Source organism: Barbus barbus, assembly GCF_936440315.1.
Source record: "Barbus barbus genome assembly, chromosome: 5".
In the NCBI taxonomy this organism is placed as follows: domain Eukaryota; kingdom Metazoa; phylum Chordata; class Actinopteri; order Cypriniformes; family Cyprinidae; genus Barbus; species Barbus barbus.
Genome location: NC_136733.1, coordinates 1,647,310 through 1,665,665, shown reverse-complemented (window position 1 = coordinate 1,665,665; position 18,356 = coordinate 1,647,310). Strand labels below are relative to the sequence as shown.

The 18,356-nt window shown below is 42.4% G+C and overlaps 1 protein-coding gene across 3 annotated transcripts in view; it reads left to right on the top strand.

Annotated features, from left to right (window-relative positions):
• Positions 1–18,356, top strand: part of LOC306870376 (phosphatidylinositol-3,5-bisphosphate 3-phosphatase MTMR4-like) — a 72,061-nt gene that overhangs the window by 43,272 nt on the left and 10,433 nt on the right. For all 3 annotated transcript variants that reach the window (XM_079417607.1, XM_079417606.1, XM_079417608.1), the window contains 11 exons: positions 238–320; positions 1,162–1,328; positions 3,040–3,136; positions 4,715–4,828; positions 4,909–5,090; positions 9,345–9,473; positions 9,585–9,696; positions 10,518–10,713; positions 11,072–11,257; positions 11,487–11,657; positions 12,566–12,720. In XM_079417607.1, the coding sequence (XP_079273733.1) occupies positions 238–320; positions 1,162–1,328; positions 3,040–3,136; positions 4,715–4,828; positions 4,909–5,090; positions 9,345–9,473; positions 9,585–9,696; positions 10,518–10,713; positions 11,072–11,257; positions 11,487–11,657; positions 12,566–12,720 (1,592 nt within the window). The remainder of the gene's footprint in view (positions 1–237; positions 321–1,161; positions 1,329–3,039; positions 3,137–4,714; positions 4,829–4,908; positions 5,091–9,344; positions 9,474–9,584; positions 9,697–10,517; positions 10,714–11,071; positions 11,258–11,486; positions 11,658–12,565; positions 12,721–18,356) is intronic.

Below are 18,356 nucleotides of genomic sequence, written 5' to 3'. Positions count from 1 at the left end.
ATATATTATGTATATTATATTGATATATATTATATAATCAACAGGGCAGACCATGTTAAAATAACGTTAACTATTGAGAACTGATGTCAGTATATTAAAAGCATTAATATCTTGCTTTATCCTGCAGTTTAAAACTGTTACATTGATGCATGTTTTTCAGTCAGATGCTCATGATTGGTTGATGCAGTCATGTGATGAGGTCTTCTGCTCTCTGATTGGCTGATTGTGTGTGTGTAGGTTCCTCTGAGGTTGATTGAGGGCGTTGAGAGCAGAGATATGTTTCAGCTGCACATCATCTGCAAAGATTCCAAAGTAGTGAGGTAAAACACACACACACACACACACAGACAGTTCTTGACTTCCTCCTGAAATAATTTTTAATTTTTTTTTTAAATCTGACTATTGTTGGCCATCTCTTGTTTTATCACATCATCACCTTTGGGCCGTTTAGCTGAAGGTTTTCTGTTAAATCAGATTCTTAATGTCAGACACACGTAAGACATACTCTATTATACACACACACACACACACATACACCTGGTCAATTTTAATTACGTTTGTTGTTGTTGTTGTTATTATTATTATTTTTACTTCAAGATTCAAAATGCATTGGTAACAGTTTTGGTATTGGCCAATATTATGACTTAAATGATCAGTATCGATCCGATTAAGCTGATATTGTACACAGATCATAATAGAATTATTTAATTAAATGCTAACACTAAAAATTCCTTACCAGGTTTCAGAAGTACTGTATATTTTCTACTGTACATTGTTTTGTTGCCTGATGTCTTGTTGTTGTTGTTATTATGGAAATAACATCTTATCATATCGTCTCGTTATCAGAAATGAGTTGTTGTTGTTGGCTAAAGTTCCCATATTCTGCATCTGTAACATTAGTTATTGCACTGTGAGCAACATGAACAATGAAAAACTGTCTTTATTAACATTACCAAAGATACTACTTCTTGCTGTTACTTGTAACTTGTGGATAGGTAACATTAGTTAATGCATGACCTATGAGAGCTTGTTGTAAAGTATAATTGTCTTTCTCAGTTTTCGTTGTGCTTCACGTGTTTGTGGCTTTTTCTGAATCTGCCGCAATCCGTGTTGTCTTGTGACATCTGCTAAATGCATGAATGCGAATGTTTTCTGCATCAGGTGTCATTTCTCGACATTCAAGCAGTGTGAGGAGTGGCTGAAGCGCTTGAACAGAGCCATAGCGCGTCCGGCCCGTCTGGAGGAGCTGTTCGCGCTGGCGTATCACGCCTGGTGTTTAGGAGGAAACACGGACGATGAAGACCAGCACCTGCACCTGTGCAGACCAGGTACACACACGCATGAGCAAGAGGGCTTTTATGGCTCATGATGAGCCATGTCTGATTAGAGTGAGAATATGGAGGGAAAAACAGATCATTTTTATTCAGAGACTCAAACTGACCAAAAATATGCAAATTGTGTGCAGATGCTGATGTTTATATGGACGACAAGGGATGAAATTCTGATGCTTGTAAAGTAAATGCATGAGATCTTTATAACAGTACAGCAGATACTGACATAAAATGATCTAAATATCAGTTATCTCCAGTAATAGGTCTTAGTAAGATGAGACTGAAATGATCCAAACATATAATGCAATGCTGATTGAGAGATGAAGAAATAAACGCTCCTCAGAAGATGTGAGATGTTTTGGAGGCTCACTGAGGAACAGTGAGAGTAAAGCTTCTGGAAACAAACGTTTCTCTAAAGATCCTGATGATCAGATTTGAGACGCACTGATTTTTCTAAAAAAATGATTGTTGGAGAATCAAATAAAGCTGAGCTGCTTCAGTCCAGTAAGTGTTCATCTGGAAATATGACTGCAGTTATTCTGATGTTTACTTGATCAAAATCAGTCAAGATTTGACAGCAGAAAGACACTGAAGCTGGACGTTTCTACAATTACTCTAAAAGAGCTTTTACTGGATACCAGGGCTTGAAAACAAAACAAAAAGTCAGTTGGTTCACTCCGAGCAGAATCGATATTTTAACGTTTCCGTTCCTGAGTTCCTCTGTATTATTACCGTTCCGAAACCGGTTCGAGTAGAAAAAATAACGGTTAATACCGTTATTTTTTAAATGGTCTTTGCTTATAATAATAATAATAATAATAATAAAGTACAGTGTTTTCTTTACACAAAGAAAAAGAAAGAAAAAAATACAGAAAGAGATGTTAAGAGAGATCTTAACCCGCTGCACTTAGTCACAGCCAATACAGCATCATCTTTTCTAGATTTTTACATTTCTAAATATAGGCTACTAAAAATAAAAAAAATCTATTAATGCTTTAAAGACATTAAAGTATTTTTTTTTAAGATATTTAATTTTTTTTGCTGCAAATTGTTTAAAAAAAAATGCTACTTGTATAAAACTGCGTTTTGAGAGAGAGAGAGAAAAAAAAAAAAGCCAAGCCACGTCACATTTTATTAGGCTATTATTCAGAAATGATGCAGGCTAAAATGCCGGTAAATCAAAAATGTTGTTTATAAACACCCTTATTAGTTTCTCTCCACAACAAATCCTCTAAACTTAAGGATATAGGCTATAAAAACGTCATTCCAAAAACAAATTAAAGGTGAAACTGATGCCTACCTCAATCCAAATGTTTCCATATTCTCAACGTACACTAAAATATTTATTGGCTTTTCCTTTCATCGACGTAAAACATCATCCTTCACTTCGGCAATATCAGCTCAGTGAGGCGGTGGTCAAATTTAAAATATTAAATGGAACGATAAAATAACATTATTAACCGGTTAATGGCCATTTCAAATTTTCGATTCTGTTCGGAAACTATAAAATTAGATTTTGTTTCTGTTTCCTGTTCTGTTTTCGTTTTCGTTCCTTGAACCGGTTCAGAGCCCTGCTGGATACTGATATCAATCAGACAACAGAAGGCATGGAGTAGATTGTGTGCAACTGGTTTAACAGCAACATATTATTTATTATACTGGGAATTTAGAATCTGGAGCTTATCAGATATGTGTTTGTGTGTCTCAGGTGAACACGTGCGGCACAGGATGGAGGTGGAGGTGAAGCGGATGGGATTCGACATGCAGAACGCCTGGAGAGTGTCTGATATCAACAACAACTACAAGTAAGAAAACAGTGATGATAGATGGATGGAAACGGTCTTGAATTGATTTCATTAATTTACTGAAACCTGAACTCATTATTTATTTTGCTACATTATTTTGGTGAACTTTGCAACATTGATTCTGTAGTTTAGGTCAATTAAGTTTAGTAATTAACTAAATTGAGCTGAATAATGGCACTGTTGTCTAGGGCAGTGTTTTCCAACCTTTTTTTAGTCGCGGCACTCTTTGGAAAATTTTTACAGATTTGTGGCACCCTACAAAATTTATTTTGTCACAATACTTGAATTTCTAACTTCGATATGATTCCTTAAAGTATAGATATTTGGTACAGATATTTTTTAATATTATTAAATTTTTTGTCTATAAATGGTGGCAATCAGTAGACTACTTTCTAGAGACCAATTTATATGACAGATTTGAATGTAGGTTTAATTGTTTAATTACCACCATTAGAACTTTTTTAATATACTTTTTTTTTTATTATAAACAGTAATACAATAAAATTAAAGAACAAAATTACAAACGAGGACAAATAAAACACAAGGACAGAAATTAAATAATGCATTAACACGTGACGTCACATCACTTTGTTTTTCATGCAAGTCAATCTAATACACAATGCACAATAATCGGTTTATTATCATGTTTTCATAATCGTTGAAAGCTGAAATTCAAATCAAAACCGAAATTCAATTACTCGCGCTTACGCAGAGCTCCTTTCCGGCTGAATAATGGTTTCATTTTGCAATTTATTTTCTTGTTTATTGCTGTGAAGCTGCTTTGAGTGCTAAATAAATAAATTTGACTTAACATTGCTGTAGGTGTAGGTCATGGTATTGCAAAAGTCCATTAAATATGATCAGAGCGTTGAGTTTGTAACACTAATGCAGCAGTGTTGTGTGTCGTGAGAGATGCTGTAGAGACGGATAATTAAAGCGAGCCTGAACCTGCTGCGCCACATGAGTCACATCAGACAAACTCGAGTGTGTGTGTCTCGGGTCGGTCATCGAGGCTCACGGAGGACGTCAGCATATAATTTTACTGAGTTTGTCATTTGAGGGTGAGACGGACGCAGCGGCGTGAAACAGAGATGTGATTGATCTGAACACTAGAGTGAGAACACCACTCTTTTTGTTCTTTTGGATGTTCAGATGCTTTCTTGTAATTGATTTTGCTATTCCGTTTGTCATGAAAAGAGGCTTCTAATATAGTCTTCAATAAATAATAAAATATTGATATCACTATCATATAACTATTTATTTGAGTATAAAGGCATTTTTCATTTTTAATCATTTCAATCTCAAACAGTTTACGTAATTGCTGTATTTCATAATATATTTGTTGTAAGAATATTGTTAATTTGCTACATTATAATTCAATTATTGGGGTTTATTGGTATTTTGATATATGTAAGGTTTATTGGTTTTACAACATGTTATTGTATATTCCTAGTATGTTTTGCCATGAAAAAAAGCCTTTGCTGCTGATTTGGTGTTAAGTAATATTAGTAAATTAATTAATTCAGTGCTGATTGTGCATATATCTGTGAGTTTCAGGTCTGACTCTTGTCGTTGTAGGCTGTGTTCGAGTTACCCACAAAAACTGCTGGTGCCCGTCTGGATCACAGATAAGGAGCTGGAGAGCGTGGCCTCCTTCAGGTCCTGGAAGAGGATTCCTGTGGTAGTTTACAGGTGAGAGAAGCAGCTGGTCTGTGTCCTGGCCTCCTGCACTCCTGTCAGTGACTGATGATCTCTGCGGTGTGTCCCATCAGGCACCAGCGTAACGGGGTGGTCATCGCCCGCTGCAGTCAGCCAGAGATCAGCTGGTGGGGCTGGAGGAACACTGAGGACGAGTATCTGGTGACATCCATAGCAAAGGCCTGTCAGCTGGACGCCGGGCCGCAGGCCTGCAGAGCCAGAGGAGAGGGACCCGACTCGTCTGACAGTGACTTCGGTAAGTTTTATTTTTTAGGTTCCCTAATTATCTGTCTTTCTATATATATGTGTGTGTGTATGTATATATATTAGGGATGTGCCCTAAGCCGAATACCTTATTCGGAAAGGCACGGATAATGGCTTCAAAACGAATAACGAATTCATCCGAATAACAGAAAAAATATTCAGCAGACACGAATCACATGTTTGCTGGAACAGCACATTAGTGAGTCTGCGGTTGTTGAGATTTGTGCAATAATAATGGCTAGAACTGCTTTGATAGCGTTTGACACAGTTTCATACAGATAATATCATGGTGATCATTGCGTTAAAGAATGTGGTCTCCTCAGCAATAAACTATCCGCGTGCTCTTTTTTTTGATTTGCTGCCTGTCAGTGCCGGATTATTGCTACTAAAAAAAATCCCCTGAAAAATGCATCAAAATAAATTTAAATCTTATATTTTGCAAATAGGATACAGAATCTCTAATCTCAACCTTCAAATTCCCAGTTTATTAATGCCCTAATTACTTTATTAACTCATTACATTAATAATGTAATGAGTTAACATTACATTATTAATCTATTAATTAAGCTGTAAGTATAAACATGAACCTGTAAATGTTTCAGCCAAGCTTCTCTTTATCCTGGCATTTCTAGTTCCAGTTTCAGACCATTGAATCCTTTGAAAGTTTTTTTTTTTTTTTTTTTTCTCTCTGTCAGATAATTACTGCATACATGTTGGGTGGAAATGCCGTTTGTAATTAGTTTGTCTTAAAATGCATTCTCACCCTCATTTTTTTCCCACAAAGGCAGAGCGTAAACCCTTATAGAGACAATTACGCTGTTGGACAGCAAATAAGTCATTTGCGCCGACCCAATTGCTAAGAATCATGCGGATTGCCATGGGAAAACTCTGTGCAACACACCCTCAATTACAGCCGCTTCCTCTCGGACGCTGCCAGTGTGTGCTGGGAATGAGACGGGCAGAGGTGCCATCGACTCGACTGCAGACTGACCTCCATAAGCGCCTGCAAATGAGTTCGGAGGCTGTTGTCTGAGAAGGAATTTGGTAGGAGTTTTTTTGCACAGTTGAAGAGTAAATGAGTCGAGGGCCGATGCCAACATCCTCCCAATCAGACGCTTCTCTAACAGATGAAACTGTCTGATGGTTTGTGCGTTATGGGTTAGTTCACCCAAAAATAAAAATGTTCTGTTAATTTACTTACCCTCAGGTCATCCAAGATGTAGGTGACTTTTTATCTTCAGTAGAACAATAAAGAAGATTTTTAGCTGATCCTTGGTGATTCATACAATGCAAGTCAGTGGCTACCGTCACTTTGAGAGTCAAAAAAAGCATATACAGGCAAGACAAAATTAATACCCGTGGCTCCTGATGATATATTGAGGTCTTATGAAGCGAAGTTGTATTTACCTTAATTTAACACAAGCCTCTTATACAGCAATCAGCAGACAAAAATTGGAGCAGTACAGGCTAATTAAAAAAGGGTCAGGGGTGTGTGCTTGCGATTGACTCGGCGGGAGTGTGGGCGGGACGCATCTCCACTTCGCTCTCTACTGAGCAGACTCCAGTCCCAAATCAGCTCAATTATTGGGACAATGGCGGCTTCACTTTTCCTCAATGGAAGTGAGTGAAGGTGCGTCGTCTTTTTGGTTTAGTTTTGGCGTGGCCACGAGTAGCGCTGGGCGATATGGCCAAAACAATTATCACAATTTTTTTCATATCAGTCGATATCGATAATTATCATGATAAATGTCAATTCTTTATTTCTTTCAAGCTAGATTTTTGCTCCAAAGTGAAAGTTGTAGAAACGAATTAATTTTCCTTAACAAAATAAATATCTAAATAAAATTATATATATTTTACAGTTTCTGCATGTTCTAATGAGTGATATTGTTTCAAGTCAAGGAACAGGTTTGGGTTGCCTAATAATATTATTATCATCACGTTTTTTGTCTCAGAAAAGCACATTTGATAGTAGCTTGAGTTAGGATGCAGAGATTAAATTTTGTTCATTATCAAAATCAGTAACATCTGTAATAATTGTAGCAACCTTCGTTTTATATGGTTAAATTTATTCTGACCAAGTGTTTTATTATTATTATTATTATTATTATTAAGATTCGGTCTCCCATAGTGATAAACACAGTTTAAACCACACATATAGCACCTCAATACCATGGTAAAAATATAACTTTATGGTTTTTAGGTAGCCTATTTGTATGAAAAACAGTAGTCTAAAAACATTGTATAAATGCACACATGCAATAGCTTAATCACAAATACATTTCTTCATATAGTTAATATATATAATATTTGTTTTTGTGAGTGTTTTTGTTAAATAAGAACTAATTCACTTATTCAAAACTGCATTGCATTAACAGTGCTTGTATTTTAATGCATTGTATTTTCAGGGCTTGCTTTTTTTTTAGAGCTGAAACTCAATGTTTGTATATTTAAGGTGTGAATTGGAACCATTCCACACAGCTTCGTTATAAAAAATTCAATTATATATATTTAGAGTTCATTTGCAAAATATTCAGTCAAAATGAAAAAAAAAACTAAAAACAATTATATAAATAATATATAGATACATTTTTAATGCTTGATTTATAACACAAGATAAAACGAGAGCATCATTGCTTCAAAATAATCAATTTATTTTTGCGAAACCACTGGCAGCCAAAACCATAACTTAAAATTAATTTTGGTTAATAAATTAACATTATATGTAATCTTTGTATTTTGACTTGGGCCACAACCACTCACAGTAAAGAGTTTTGGATGAATAAACCTCACTTATCTTCTTCATAAAATGCAATTCATTAAATTATTCAAAGCAGGATGGTTATGTTCTGATCCAATAATCATTTATCCTGCATGTCATTGCTTAATGCAATAACTCTTATTAATTAAATGTGTTCCGCTGAATGCAGGCGTGTCTGTTTCTGCTGAGTCGAGACTCATCTTTAACTCTTCTGCTCGGTTTTGGCTGGCCTCTGTGAAGTCTTAATGGCTGTAAGTGAATTGGCTGTCATGGTCGTGATGGTATAAGTTCCTCCGCATGCGGCCGTCGTTGATTTTCCAGCGAGACAGACTGAAGAATTATAACTACACTCTGTTGTGTCACTCATCTCATCCTCCGCCTCCTCTCTGGCACACTGATACTGACTTCTGCTGTATGCGGTAGAGCTGGTGAAGATGTCACAATTCAAGACACTGCAGAGCATCTTAATATCATAACTGGATCACGATTGAAGCTGCGCCAAACTAGCGGTTCACTTCACTTTTGTTCATGTCTGTTTAGGCAACCTGTGTATGTGGTATAGTGACTGATTTGCTTTGAAACATTTGTTGCATACTATTTTTGATCGTATGCACCTGGGTCAGAAATGAGCTTTTCCATTAAAGGGGAAATATTTGCCTTTTTTTTTTTTTTTTTTTTTTTTTTTTTTTATTCTTAGGTCTCTCATGCCATCCAAGATGTAGATGAGTTTGTTTCTTCATCAGATTTGGAGAAATGTAGCATTGCATCACTTGCTCACTAGTGGATGCTCTGCAGTGAATGGGTGCCGTCAGAATGAGAGTCCAAACAGCTGATAAAAACATCACAATAATCCACACCACTCCAGTCCATCAGTTAACATCTTGTGAAGATAACAAACAAATCCATCATTAAGACAATTGTTACTTTAAACCGTTTCATTGAAGGAAGCATTATTATGGATTATGGACTTGCATTTTACCTGAAAGCAACGGTTTGAAGTTAAAAACTTTGTAATGATGGAATTGTTTCTTATAAATACACATCTTTTGTCTTCTCCAGATGTTAACTGATGGACTGGAGTGGTGTGGATTATTGTTTTTATCAGCTGTTTGGACTCTCATTCTGACGGCACCCATTCACTGCAGAGCATCCATTTATGATAAGGGCTTATCATAAATTTGAGGGCATTTGTGTTCATTTTGGTGATACTAATCCCCCATTAATTTTTGACCCTGCTATGCAGTATGTCAGTGTCCTGTTCTAATCACTTCTACTCAATATATACAGAAAAGTTAAATTACATTGTTTCTATAATATATAAATATATTGTAGAAACTTAATTTCCTGTAAAGCTGCTTTGCAACGATTTGTATCGTAAAAAGCGCTATAGAAATAAACTTGGATTGATTTAATACTCTATGCAGTATATAGTATGCAGTATGTTAGTGTTCTTTTCTAATCGCACCCACTCTCTGTTTTCCTCAGACTCGTCTCTGACGGGTTGTCCCGCTCCTGATGCCAGCGCTGCAGCTCAGAAATTACTGATTCTGGATGCCCGTTCTTACACCGCCGCCGTGGCGAATCGTGCCAAAGGAGGAGGCTGCGAGTGTGAAGGTCAGCACAGCTGCTCTCGTGTACTCAATCTCTGGATGCCGTTGGACATTATTGTTTTTATTTGTTTGTTTGCTGAAGGCAGGTTTCGGTCTGGTTTATTTGTGTTTGTAGAGTACTATCCTAACTGTGAGGTGATGTTTATGGGCATGGCCAATATCCACTCCATCAGAAACAGCTTTCAGTCACTCAGAGCCGTTTGCAGTCAGATCCCGGATCCCGGCAAGTAAGTGAATCATTGTCATGTTCAAGAAAAAATTTTGTGACATGGTGCATTATCATGGTGCATTATATAATTTAATCGATTAATATATATATTTATTAGCTCCTAAATTAGCCAATATCAATGGATCTCTATGAATTTGTTGAAATGGGACTAAATGAGACATTGTTTCCAGTGGACTCTAGTTTGATTTGGATTCAGTTTTGCTGCTTTATCTGAAGCTCAACTAGCAGATTTGTTTTACCGCAATTAGTCTAATATCAAAATTAGATGAGAAGGATAATTCAAAGTTATTACAAATATAATGAGTGAATCATTGAGTAGACATTACAAAAACGACTTCAGAAGTCAATGTTTTTTTATTTTTTAACGCTTTACTTGAGGCTTTTACGTATAATGTATAAAATGTATTGATGTATAAAAAGTTATTCATGATGCTCGTTACATTACATTGTATATATTTTCATAAATAAGTGTAACCAAAGTGAAAATGCATTATAATTGCAGATTCCTTGTTACGTCTGAAATCGGTTGTTTTAATGCATTGTACTTTTTAAAGGTGTAACAATGAAAAGATATGTCTTATAACTGTGGTTACAATTATTAATGTGATCATACAATGCATTATAAGGTGCAATGCATAATGCATTAAACTACTTTTAGAATGCATCATATATATATTTTCCAGCAAACGCACACTTGTATTCTGCTTGGTGATCCAGATCAAAGATCTGCAGTTATTTTCAGATCTCCTCCACATGCAGTGTCTCTATGGTGTTGCGTTCATACGTTTGTAACCCGAGTCGTGCGTCTGCTCTCTCCAGCTGGCTCTCGGCTCTGGAAAGCACCCGTTGGCTGCAGCACCTGTCCGTCATGCTGAAAGCCGCCACTCTGGTGTGCTCTGCGGTGGAGCGGGAGGGACGGCCGGTGCTGGTGCACTGCTCGGACGGCTGGGACCGCACGCCGCAGATCGTGGCCCTCGCAAAGATCCTTCTGGATCCCTTCTACAGGACCATAGAGGTACACGTGAAGAAGAACCACCACATACGGCTCCGTGTGAATTAGTTTGCTCATGGGTTTGATTCACATACATGAACTTAAACGTGCACCTTGAATGCAATGATAAAAGCATCTGCCAAATGCAGTCTGTGGGCTTGCCAGCGAAGAGATTAATATTAAATGCATGTTTAATTTAAGTCAAGTCACAGTTATTTATACAGCACTTTACTCAGTACAGATTGTTTCAAAGCAGACGGTGTCATTATTCAGATTAATTTAGTTCAATGTCAGTTCAGTTCAGTCAGTTCAAACTTTAAAGTGTCTTTACACATCCGAGTCAGAACTGCTCGTGTCTCTGACTGTCTGTGGGTCTGGGCAGGGTTTTCAGGTGCTGGTGGAGATGGAGTGGCTGGATTACGGTCATAAGTTTGCGGACCGCTGCGGTCATCAGGAGAACGGAGAGGATGTGAGTGAACAGTGTCCGGTGTTCCTGCAGTGGCTGGACTGCGTTCATCAGCTCCTCAAGCAGTTCCCCTGCCTCTTTGAGTTCAACGAGGCCTTTCTGGTGCGCAGCCTTTGCTTTCATTTAAACGTGTCAATATAATGCTTAAGATTTAGGTATTAAAAATTAAACGCATTACTTTTTATAATAGCTTTTATATTATGATTTTAATTATTATTCAGTGGTTTTTTTTTTCTTCTTCCTACTGATTGAGGAAGGATGAATCCTATATGAGCTGTAGGTCTCATCCAGATGTTGTTGTTGTTTTTGAGTTTTTCTGTTGTACTTCCAGGTGAAGCTGGTCCAGCACACGTACTCCTGTCTGTACGGCACCTTCCTATGCAATAACGCGAAAGAGCGCGAGGCCCGTAACGTCTATAAACGCACCTGCTCCGTCTGGTCGCTCTTGCGCAACGGCAACAAGAACTTCCAGAACTTCCTCTACATCCCCTGCCATGATATGGTCAGCACACCTCCAAACACAAACACATGCAAAACACTATAACACACACCTTTAGATTGGTTCAGAGAGGATTTATGCTGCCTTCACATCCTAATAATTAAGTGCTTCCAACTGCAGACTCTAAAAAAAGGGGTTTTAGCCAATTAGGTGTTTTAGAGCTGAACAAATACTATTTATATTTACTATAGACATTTCCATATCACTTTAAGATTTTAATAATATCTCTGACTTGTCCAGATTGGAAATTGTTGTTTTAAAATTCACCAATATTTAAATATTGTAGCCTATATTTAAATATTTTCTGTTACCGTTTAAAAGACACATTAAACTTTCTCCTTTGCTGTGCTTTATTTATCTAATGCCCAGTAAATGCAGTTATTTTTTTATATGTCTATATAGTTTAAAATTATTAAAATTTTAGTTATTTTTGTACATAAAGTAAAACTAAGCAAAAAAGATGAGTCTTGCCCTGGCAACTAGCTGATATAAAATCAAATTTTATATTTTTATGTCAAGTAATGGATTTATTTTTTTAATGGTTTTAATTAACTATATGATACATATGCTACATTTTTTAAGACATTGCTTTTGTGTCACATCTAAACACATAATTACTTAAAACAAGCTTCATGCACATTTTGAGACTCAAGTAACATTTAAAAAAAAAAATCCAATTAACAAAAACAGTTTATATTTACCAGAGAAATTTCCTTACGTTTTTAAGATTTTGTTCATTTCTGTGCCTTTACAGATTGGAAATCACTGTTTTAAAAATCTCCGATATTTGAAGGTTTTCCATGACTGTGAAGAACCCTGTTTAAAAGAAATTCAGTTTTTTTTTCCCCCTCATTTCTCTGTCTTTATGCAGCATTATTTGTGCAGATGTTGAGTTGTTGTGATGTCCGCAGGTTTTGCAGCCGGTCTGTCACACGCGGGCTCTGCAGTTGTGGACGGCCGTGTATCTGCCGACGTCCTCGCCGTGCACCGCGGCTGAAGATGCCATGGAGATCTACCTGAGCCCTTCAGCCGGAGGAGAGGAGTTCAGCTCTCGCTCCCTCGACAGGTGACCATTCATTTCATTACAGTGCTAAAAAAGCTGCTCAATTACATTTGCTCACATGTTGCTTCACTAAATCTTTATTTGGCCACATTCCAAACAACTTTCCCGAAAGTAATATCCTGATGTATTTCCTTCTCTACAATCAGATTCCAGCACACTTGCTGCCTGTAAATTACAGATTGCAGGACTTTTTTTTTTCTTCTTCCTACTGATTTTGTGTGTGTGTGAGACATATTTTTATAAAACATTAAATAATTTCTATAAACCAATAGATTGTTTTATTTCTATAAAACATTAAGTTTGTATTTCTTGCCCTCGTGACATTTTTTGTGTTTTTAGCAAAATATTAAGTGTCTGTGTTTATTAAACACAAAATATTTTTTATAAAGCATTCATTTGTATTGTTTCTCTAAAACATTCAATTTGCTTTACTTGCCCAGGCAAACATTTTTAAGTTGTCAGTCCTTTTATTAAACAAAAATTAGTTTTTATAAAGCATTTAATAATTTATATAAAACATTAAATATTTAATTTTTATAAAACATTAAGTTTGCATTTCTTGCCATCGTGACATTTAGTTTTTTTAGCAAAATATTAAGTGTCAGTATTTATTAAATACAAACAAAAAATTGTTTTATAAAGCATTTAATAATTTCTATAAAACATTAAATAATATTTCATTTTTATAAAATGTTCATTTTGCCTTACTTGCCCTAGTGATATTTTCAAGTGGTTTTTTTGTTTAAGTGTCAACATTTTTATTAAGTTACCATTTGTTAGTTTTATTTATTAAACATAACGTCTCGGTTACGTATGTAACCCTCGTTCCCTGAAGGAGGGAACGGAGACGTAACGTCAGTGTGACTGACTAATGGGAACTCGCTCGAGAGCCCAATCATCTTCGAGTGTTAACAAAACAAGCCAATGACAGTTGGCGTGCGTGTTTCGCCACGCGCACCCCGCCCCGCAGTGCGGGTATAAAAGGAGAGCGCGTGCAAACGCACATCAGTTTTTCGCTGAGGAGCCGAGACTGTGTGCCCCGGCCGTACAGCGGTGGTACAGCAACTATGGCGACGGGACGTTACGTCTCCGTTCCCTCCTTCAGGGAACGAGGGTTACATACGTAACCGAGACGTTCCCTATCAGTCAGTCACGTTCGACGTAACGTCAGTGTGACTGACTAATGGGATCCCTTGGAAAACGCCACTATTGCTGACCCCCTCCAGTGCCCTGCGGAAGCCGGCAAGTCCCCCCACACCAGTTGGGGTGGAAGATAGGACAGGGCTTAGGCAGAGATGACAGCCACTGCTGTTCCGTACAGTGGTTATGGATAACACTGGGAAAGCGTACCACAAGTAGAGGAACGCTACGGAAGCCACATCCTGCGTAAGGAGGTACCACGTGGCAATTACACATATGGACTGACCAAGGGCAGTACTACATATGGAAGTCTCTGAGGTAGACTCAGCCATCCTGGGGTGAGATAACAACACAGCAGAGACGGCAGAAGGTCTCTGCCAGGGAAAGACACGGGCTCACCGTGAGGGGAACCGTACCGTGGAAGAATACACATGTGGGACCACCCGAAGGGGAATCACTACACACGGGCACCTAGCCCAGCACAAGGGCTGACCTTGGGCAAACACACGAGTGCTGGACCTGGCGTCTGGCGTTCCGCCACGCCTGACTGCCGAGGGTGCGGGAGGAACTTCAACAGGGTTCGCCATGGGGAACTGAACTGAGAAGCAACAAAGCGCACGTATCCGGTCCGTAGAGGGGAATGGCGCAGCAAGCGGGATTGACACCGAGCAGTGTCCCAGTGCTACTGGCCGTCTGAGCCAAGTACACGGGAGGACACGGGCTCTACACGGAGATTATAAAATCTCGCAAACGTGTTAGGTGCCGCCCAGCCGGCAGCTCTACAAATGTCTGCTATCGAGGCGCCCCGCGCCAACGCCCAAGAGGAAGCAATGGCTCTTGTAGAGTGTGCTCTCACACCGAGGGGGCACGGTAAGCGCCGGGCCTGATAGGCCAAGACTATAGCCTCGACTATCCAGTGGGCAAGTCTTTGTTTGGAGACAGCCTTCCCCTTCTGCTGTCCCCCGAAGCAGACGAAGAGCTGGTCTGAGGTCCTGAAGCTCTGCGTGCGGTCCACGTAAGTGCGCAAAGCGCGGACGAGACAAAGCAGAGCAATGGCTGGGTCTGCCTCCTCCCGGGGCAGCGCTTGCAAGTTCACCACCTGATCCCTGAAGGGTGTGGTGGGAACTTTGGGCACGTAACCAGGCCGGGGTCTCAGGACAACGTGAGAGTCATCCGGCCCGAATTCTAGGCACGAATCGTCGACCGAAAATGCCTGCAGGTCCCCTACCCTCTTGACCGAGGCCAATGCAGTGAGGAGCGCTGTCTTCAACGACAGAAACTTAAGCTCTACTAACTGCAGAGGCTCAAAGGGCTCCTCCCTCAAGGCCAACAGGACCAAGGGGAGATCCCAAGAGGGTACCAGATGAGGGCGCGGAGGGTTTAACCTCCTCGCCCCTCTGAGGAACCTGACGACCAAGTCGTGCTTCCCTACAGACTTACCGTCTACTGCATCGTGATGTGCGGCAATAGCGGCGACATACACTTTGAGGGTGGAGGGAGACAGCCTTCGCTCCAACCCATCTTGCAGGAAAGAAAGCACGACCGCGATCGGGCATCCCCGGGGGTCTTCCCGGCGGGAAGAACACCAATCGACGAACAGGTTCCACTTCAGCCTGTAAGCGTGTCTTGTAGACGGGGCTCTAGCTGAAGTGATTGTGTTTACTACCGATGGAGGTAGCCCACCTAGAACCTCCGCGTCCCGTCCAAGGACCATACGTGGAGATTCCACAAGTCTGGACGCGGGTGCCAGAGGGTGCCCCCTCTCTGAGAAAGGAGATCCCTCCTCAGAGGAATTTGCCAAGGAGGGGCTGTCGCGAGGAGCATGAGTTCTGGGAACCAAGTCCGACTGGGCCAGTACGGCGCCACCAAGAGGACCTGCTCCTCGTCCTCCCTGACTTTGCACAGGGTCTGCGCGAGAAGGCTCACTGGGGGAAACGCATATTTGCGTAGGCCCCGAGGCCAGCTGTGTGCCAGCGCGTCCGTGCCGAGGGTACCCTCGGACAGGGAGTAAAACATTTGGCAGTGGGACGTGTCCGGGGAGGCAAACAGGTCTACCTGAGCGTCCCCGAAGTGTCTCCAAATCAGCTGGACTACCTCGGGGTGGAGTCGCCATTCTCCCGGAAGGGCGGGCTGACGTGAGAGCTCGTCGGCTGCACGATTGAGCTCGCCAGGGATATGAACGGCGCGAAGCGACCTCAGATGCTTCTGACTCCAAAGGAGAAGATGGCGAGCGAGTTGCGACAGGCGACGGGAGCGTAGACCACCCTGGTGGTTGATGTACGCAACGGTCGCAGTGTTGTCCGTACGGACCAGTACATGCTTGTCGTGTAGCAGCCCTTTGAAGCGGCGCAGCGCAAGCCATACTGCTAGCAACTCGAGGCAATTGACATGCCACTGCAACCGGGACCCTGTCCAGAGCCCTGCAGCTGCACGCCCGTTGCACATGGCTCCCCAGCCCATGGCAGAGGCATCTGTTGAGACAACAATGTGCCTGGATACTTGCACTAGGGGAACTCCTGCCCGAAGAAAAGCAAGATCCGACCACGGGCCGAAGGTCTGACGGCAGGACGGGGTAACTGAGACCCGGTAAGTGCCGTGTCGCCATGCCCATCTCGGGACCCGGTCGTGAAGCCAATGCTGAAGCGGTCTCATATGAAGCAACCCGAGCGGCGTGACAGCGGCTGCGGATGCCATATGCCCCAGGAGCCTCTGAAAGTGTTTCAGTGGAGCCGCTGTCTTGCGCTGGAAAGACTCCAGGCAGTTCAGCATCGACTGAGCACGCTCTACTGAGAGACGTGCTGTGAGGTTGACCGAGTCCAACTCCATACCGAGAAAAGAGATCCTCTGCACAGGGGAGAGTTTGCTCTTTTCCCAGTTGACCCGAAGCCCCATCCGGCTGAGGTGGCCAAGCACCGTGTCCCTGTGATCGCACAACAGTGCTCGAGACTGGGCCAGTATGAGCCAGTCGTCGAGGTAGTTGAGAACGCGAATGCCTGCTTCCCTTAATGGAACAAGGGCTGCCTCCACGACCTTGGTGAAGACACGAGGCGACAGGGATAGCCCGAAGGGGAGGACTTTGTACTGATATGCTCGTCCTTCGAACGCAAAGCGGAGAAACGGTCTGTGTCGAGGCAGGATTGAGACATGAAAGTACGCGTCCTTCAGGTCGATCGCTGCGAACCAATCGAACGGACGGATGCATTGAAAAATGCGTCTTTGCGTCAACATCCTGAACGGGAGCTTGTGAAGGGCCCGGTTCAGGACGCGCAGGTCCAAGATTGGTCGTAACCCACCGCCTTTCTTGGGTACAATGAAGTACGGGCTGTAAAACCCCGACTTCATCTCGGCTGGAGGGACCGGCTCTATCGCGTCCTTCGCCAGCAGGACCGCGACTTCCGCACGCAAGAGAGGGGCATCCTTGCTCAACACAGAGGTGAACCGAACGCCCCTGAACTTGGGGGGACGCCGGGCGAACTGAATCGCGTAGCCAAGTCTGATGGTTCTCATGAGCCAGCGAGACAGCCTGGGGAGCGCTAGCCAGGCCCCCAGAAACCGTACAAGCGGGACCAAGGGAGCCACGGACGTACCCACGGCGGGGCAGCGAAGTGGAGCGCAGGGGCCCGCCTCGGAAGGCAGTGCGTTCCGAAGTGGGGTCTGAGTGTGCAGTGCGACACTTACCTGGCTCCAAGGCTGAGCAGGGGGCGCGGGAGAAGGCATCGCGTCCTCGGACCGGACCCTGCTGCTCATAGGCGAAAGGAGAGGGGGACGGGAGTGTGGAGACGGGGTCTCGTGCACTGCCATCCTCGCCCTCTTGGGACCCGGAGAAAAAGGAAACTGCTCTTTTTTTGAGGTTTTGGGTACCACTGGCTGGAGAGCCAGTGGCGGAACAGAATAAAAAGGGAACAAAAGATTCTCCACCCGGCCCTCCTCCGGGGGAAGGAGTGGTGCAGTCACCATCTCCTGAAGAGCAGGATCCAGAGACTCCGGGTCGCCCGTCTCAGGGCCGCCGCTTGCCCTGGCGCTTCACAGATTTGGCAGGGGCAGAGACGGGCTGCGCCGCTTTCCTGCGGCCAGCTCCACGCTGCGGCCGTTGTGAAGGCTGCTGCTGGGGCCGAGCTGGAGCGGAGGTGGAGGCCGCAGGAGGGCGCCCTCGGCGACGAGCAGACGGAGGAGCTGCAGCCGGCGGTGGGGTGGAGACAGCAGCGGACCGCCGGGGCAGGATGTGTCGAAACGCCTCTGTCTGCTGCTGTGCGGCGGAGAACTGTTGGGCAAAGCCCTCCACCGCTTCGCCGAATAGGCCGGCCTGGGAGATCGGGGCGTCTAAGAAACGGTGTTTGTCAGACTCCCTCATATCCGCCAAGGTCAGCCATAAGTGGCGCTCCTGGACCACCAACGTGGACATCGTCTGACCCAGGGCCCGCGCCGTGACTTTCGTCGCCCGTAGGGCAAGGTCCGTCGCTGTGCGCAGTTCCTGCAATCCGGCTGGGTCAGCACCACCC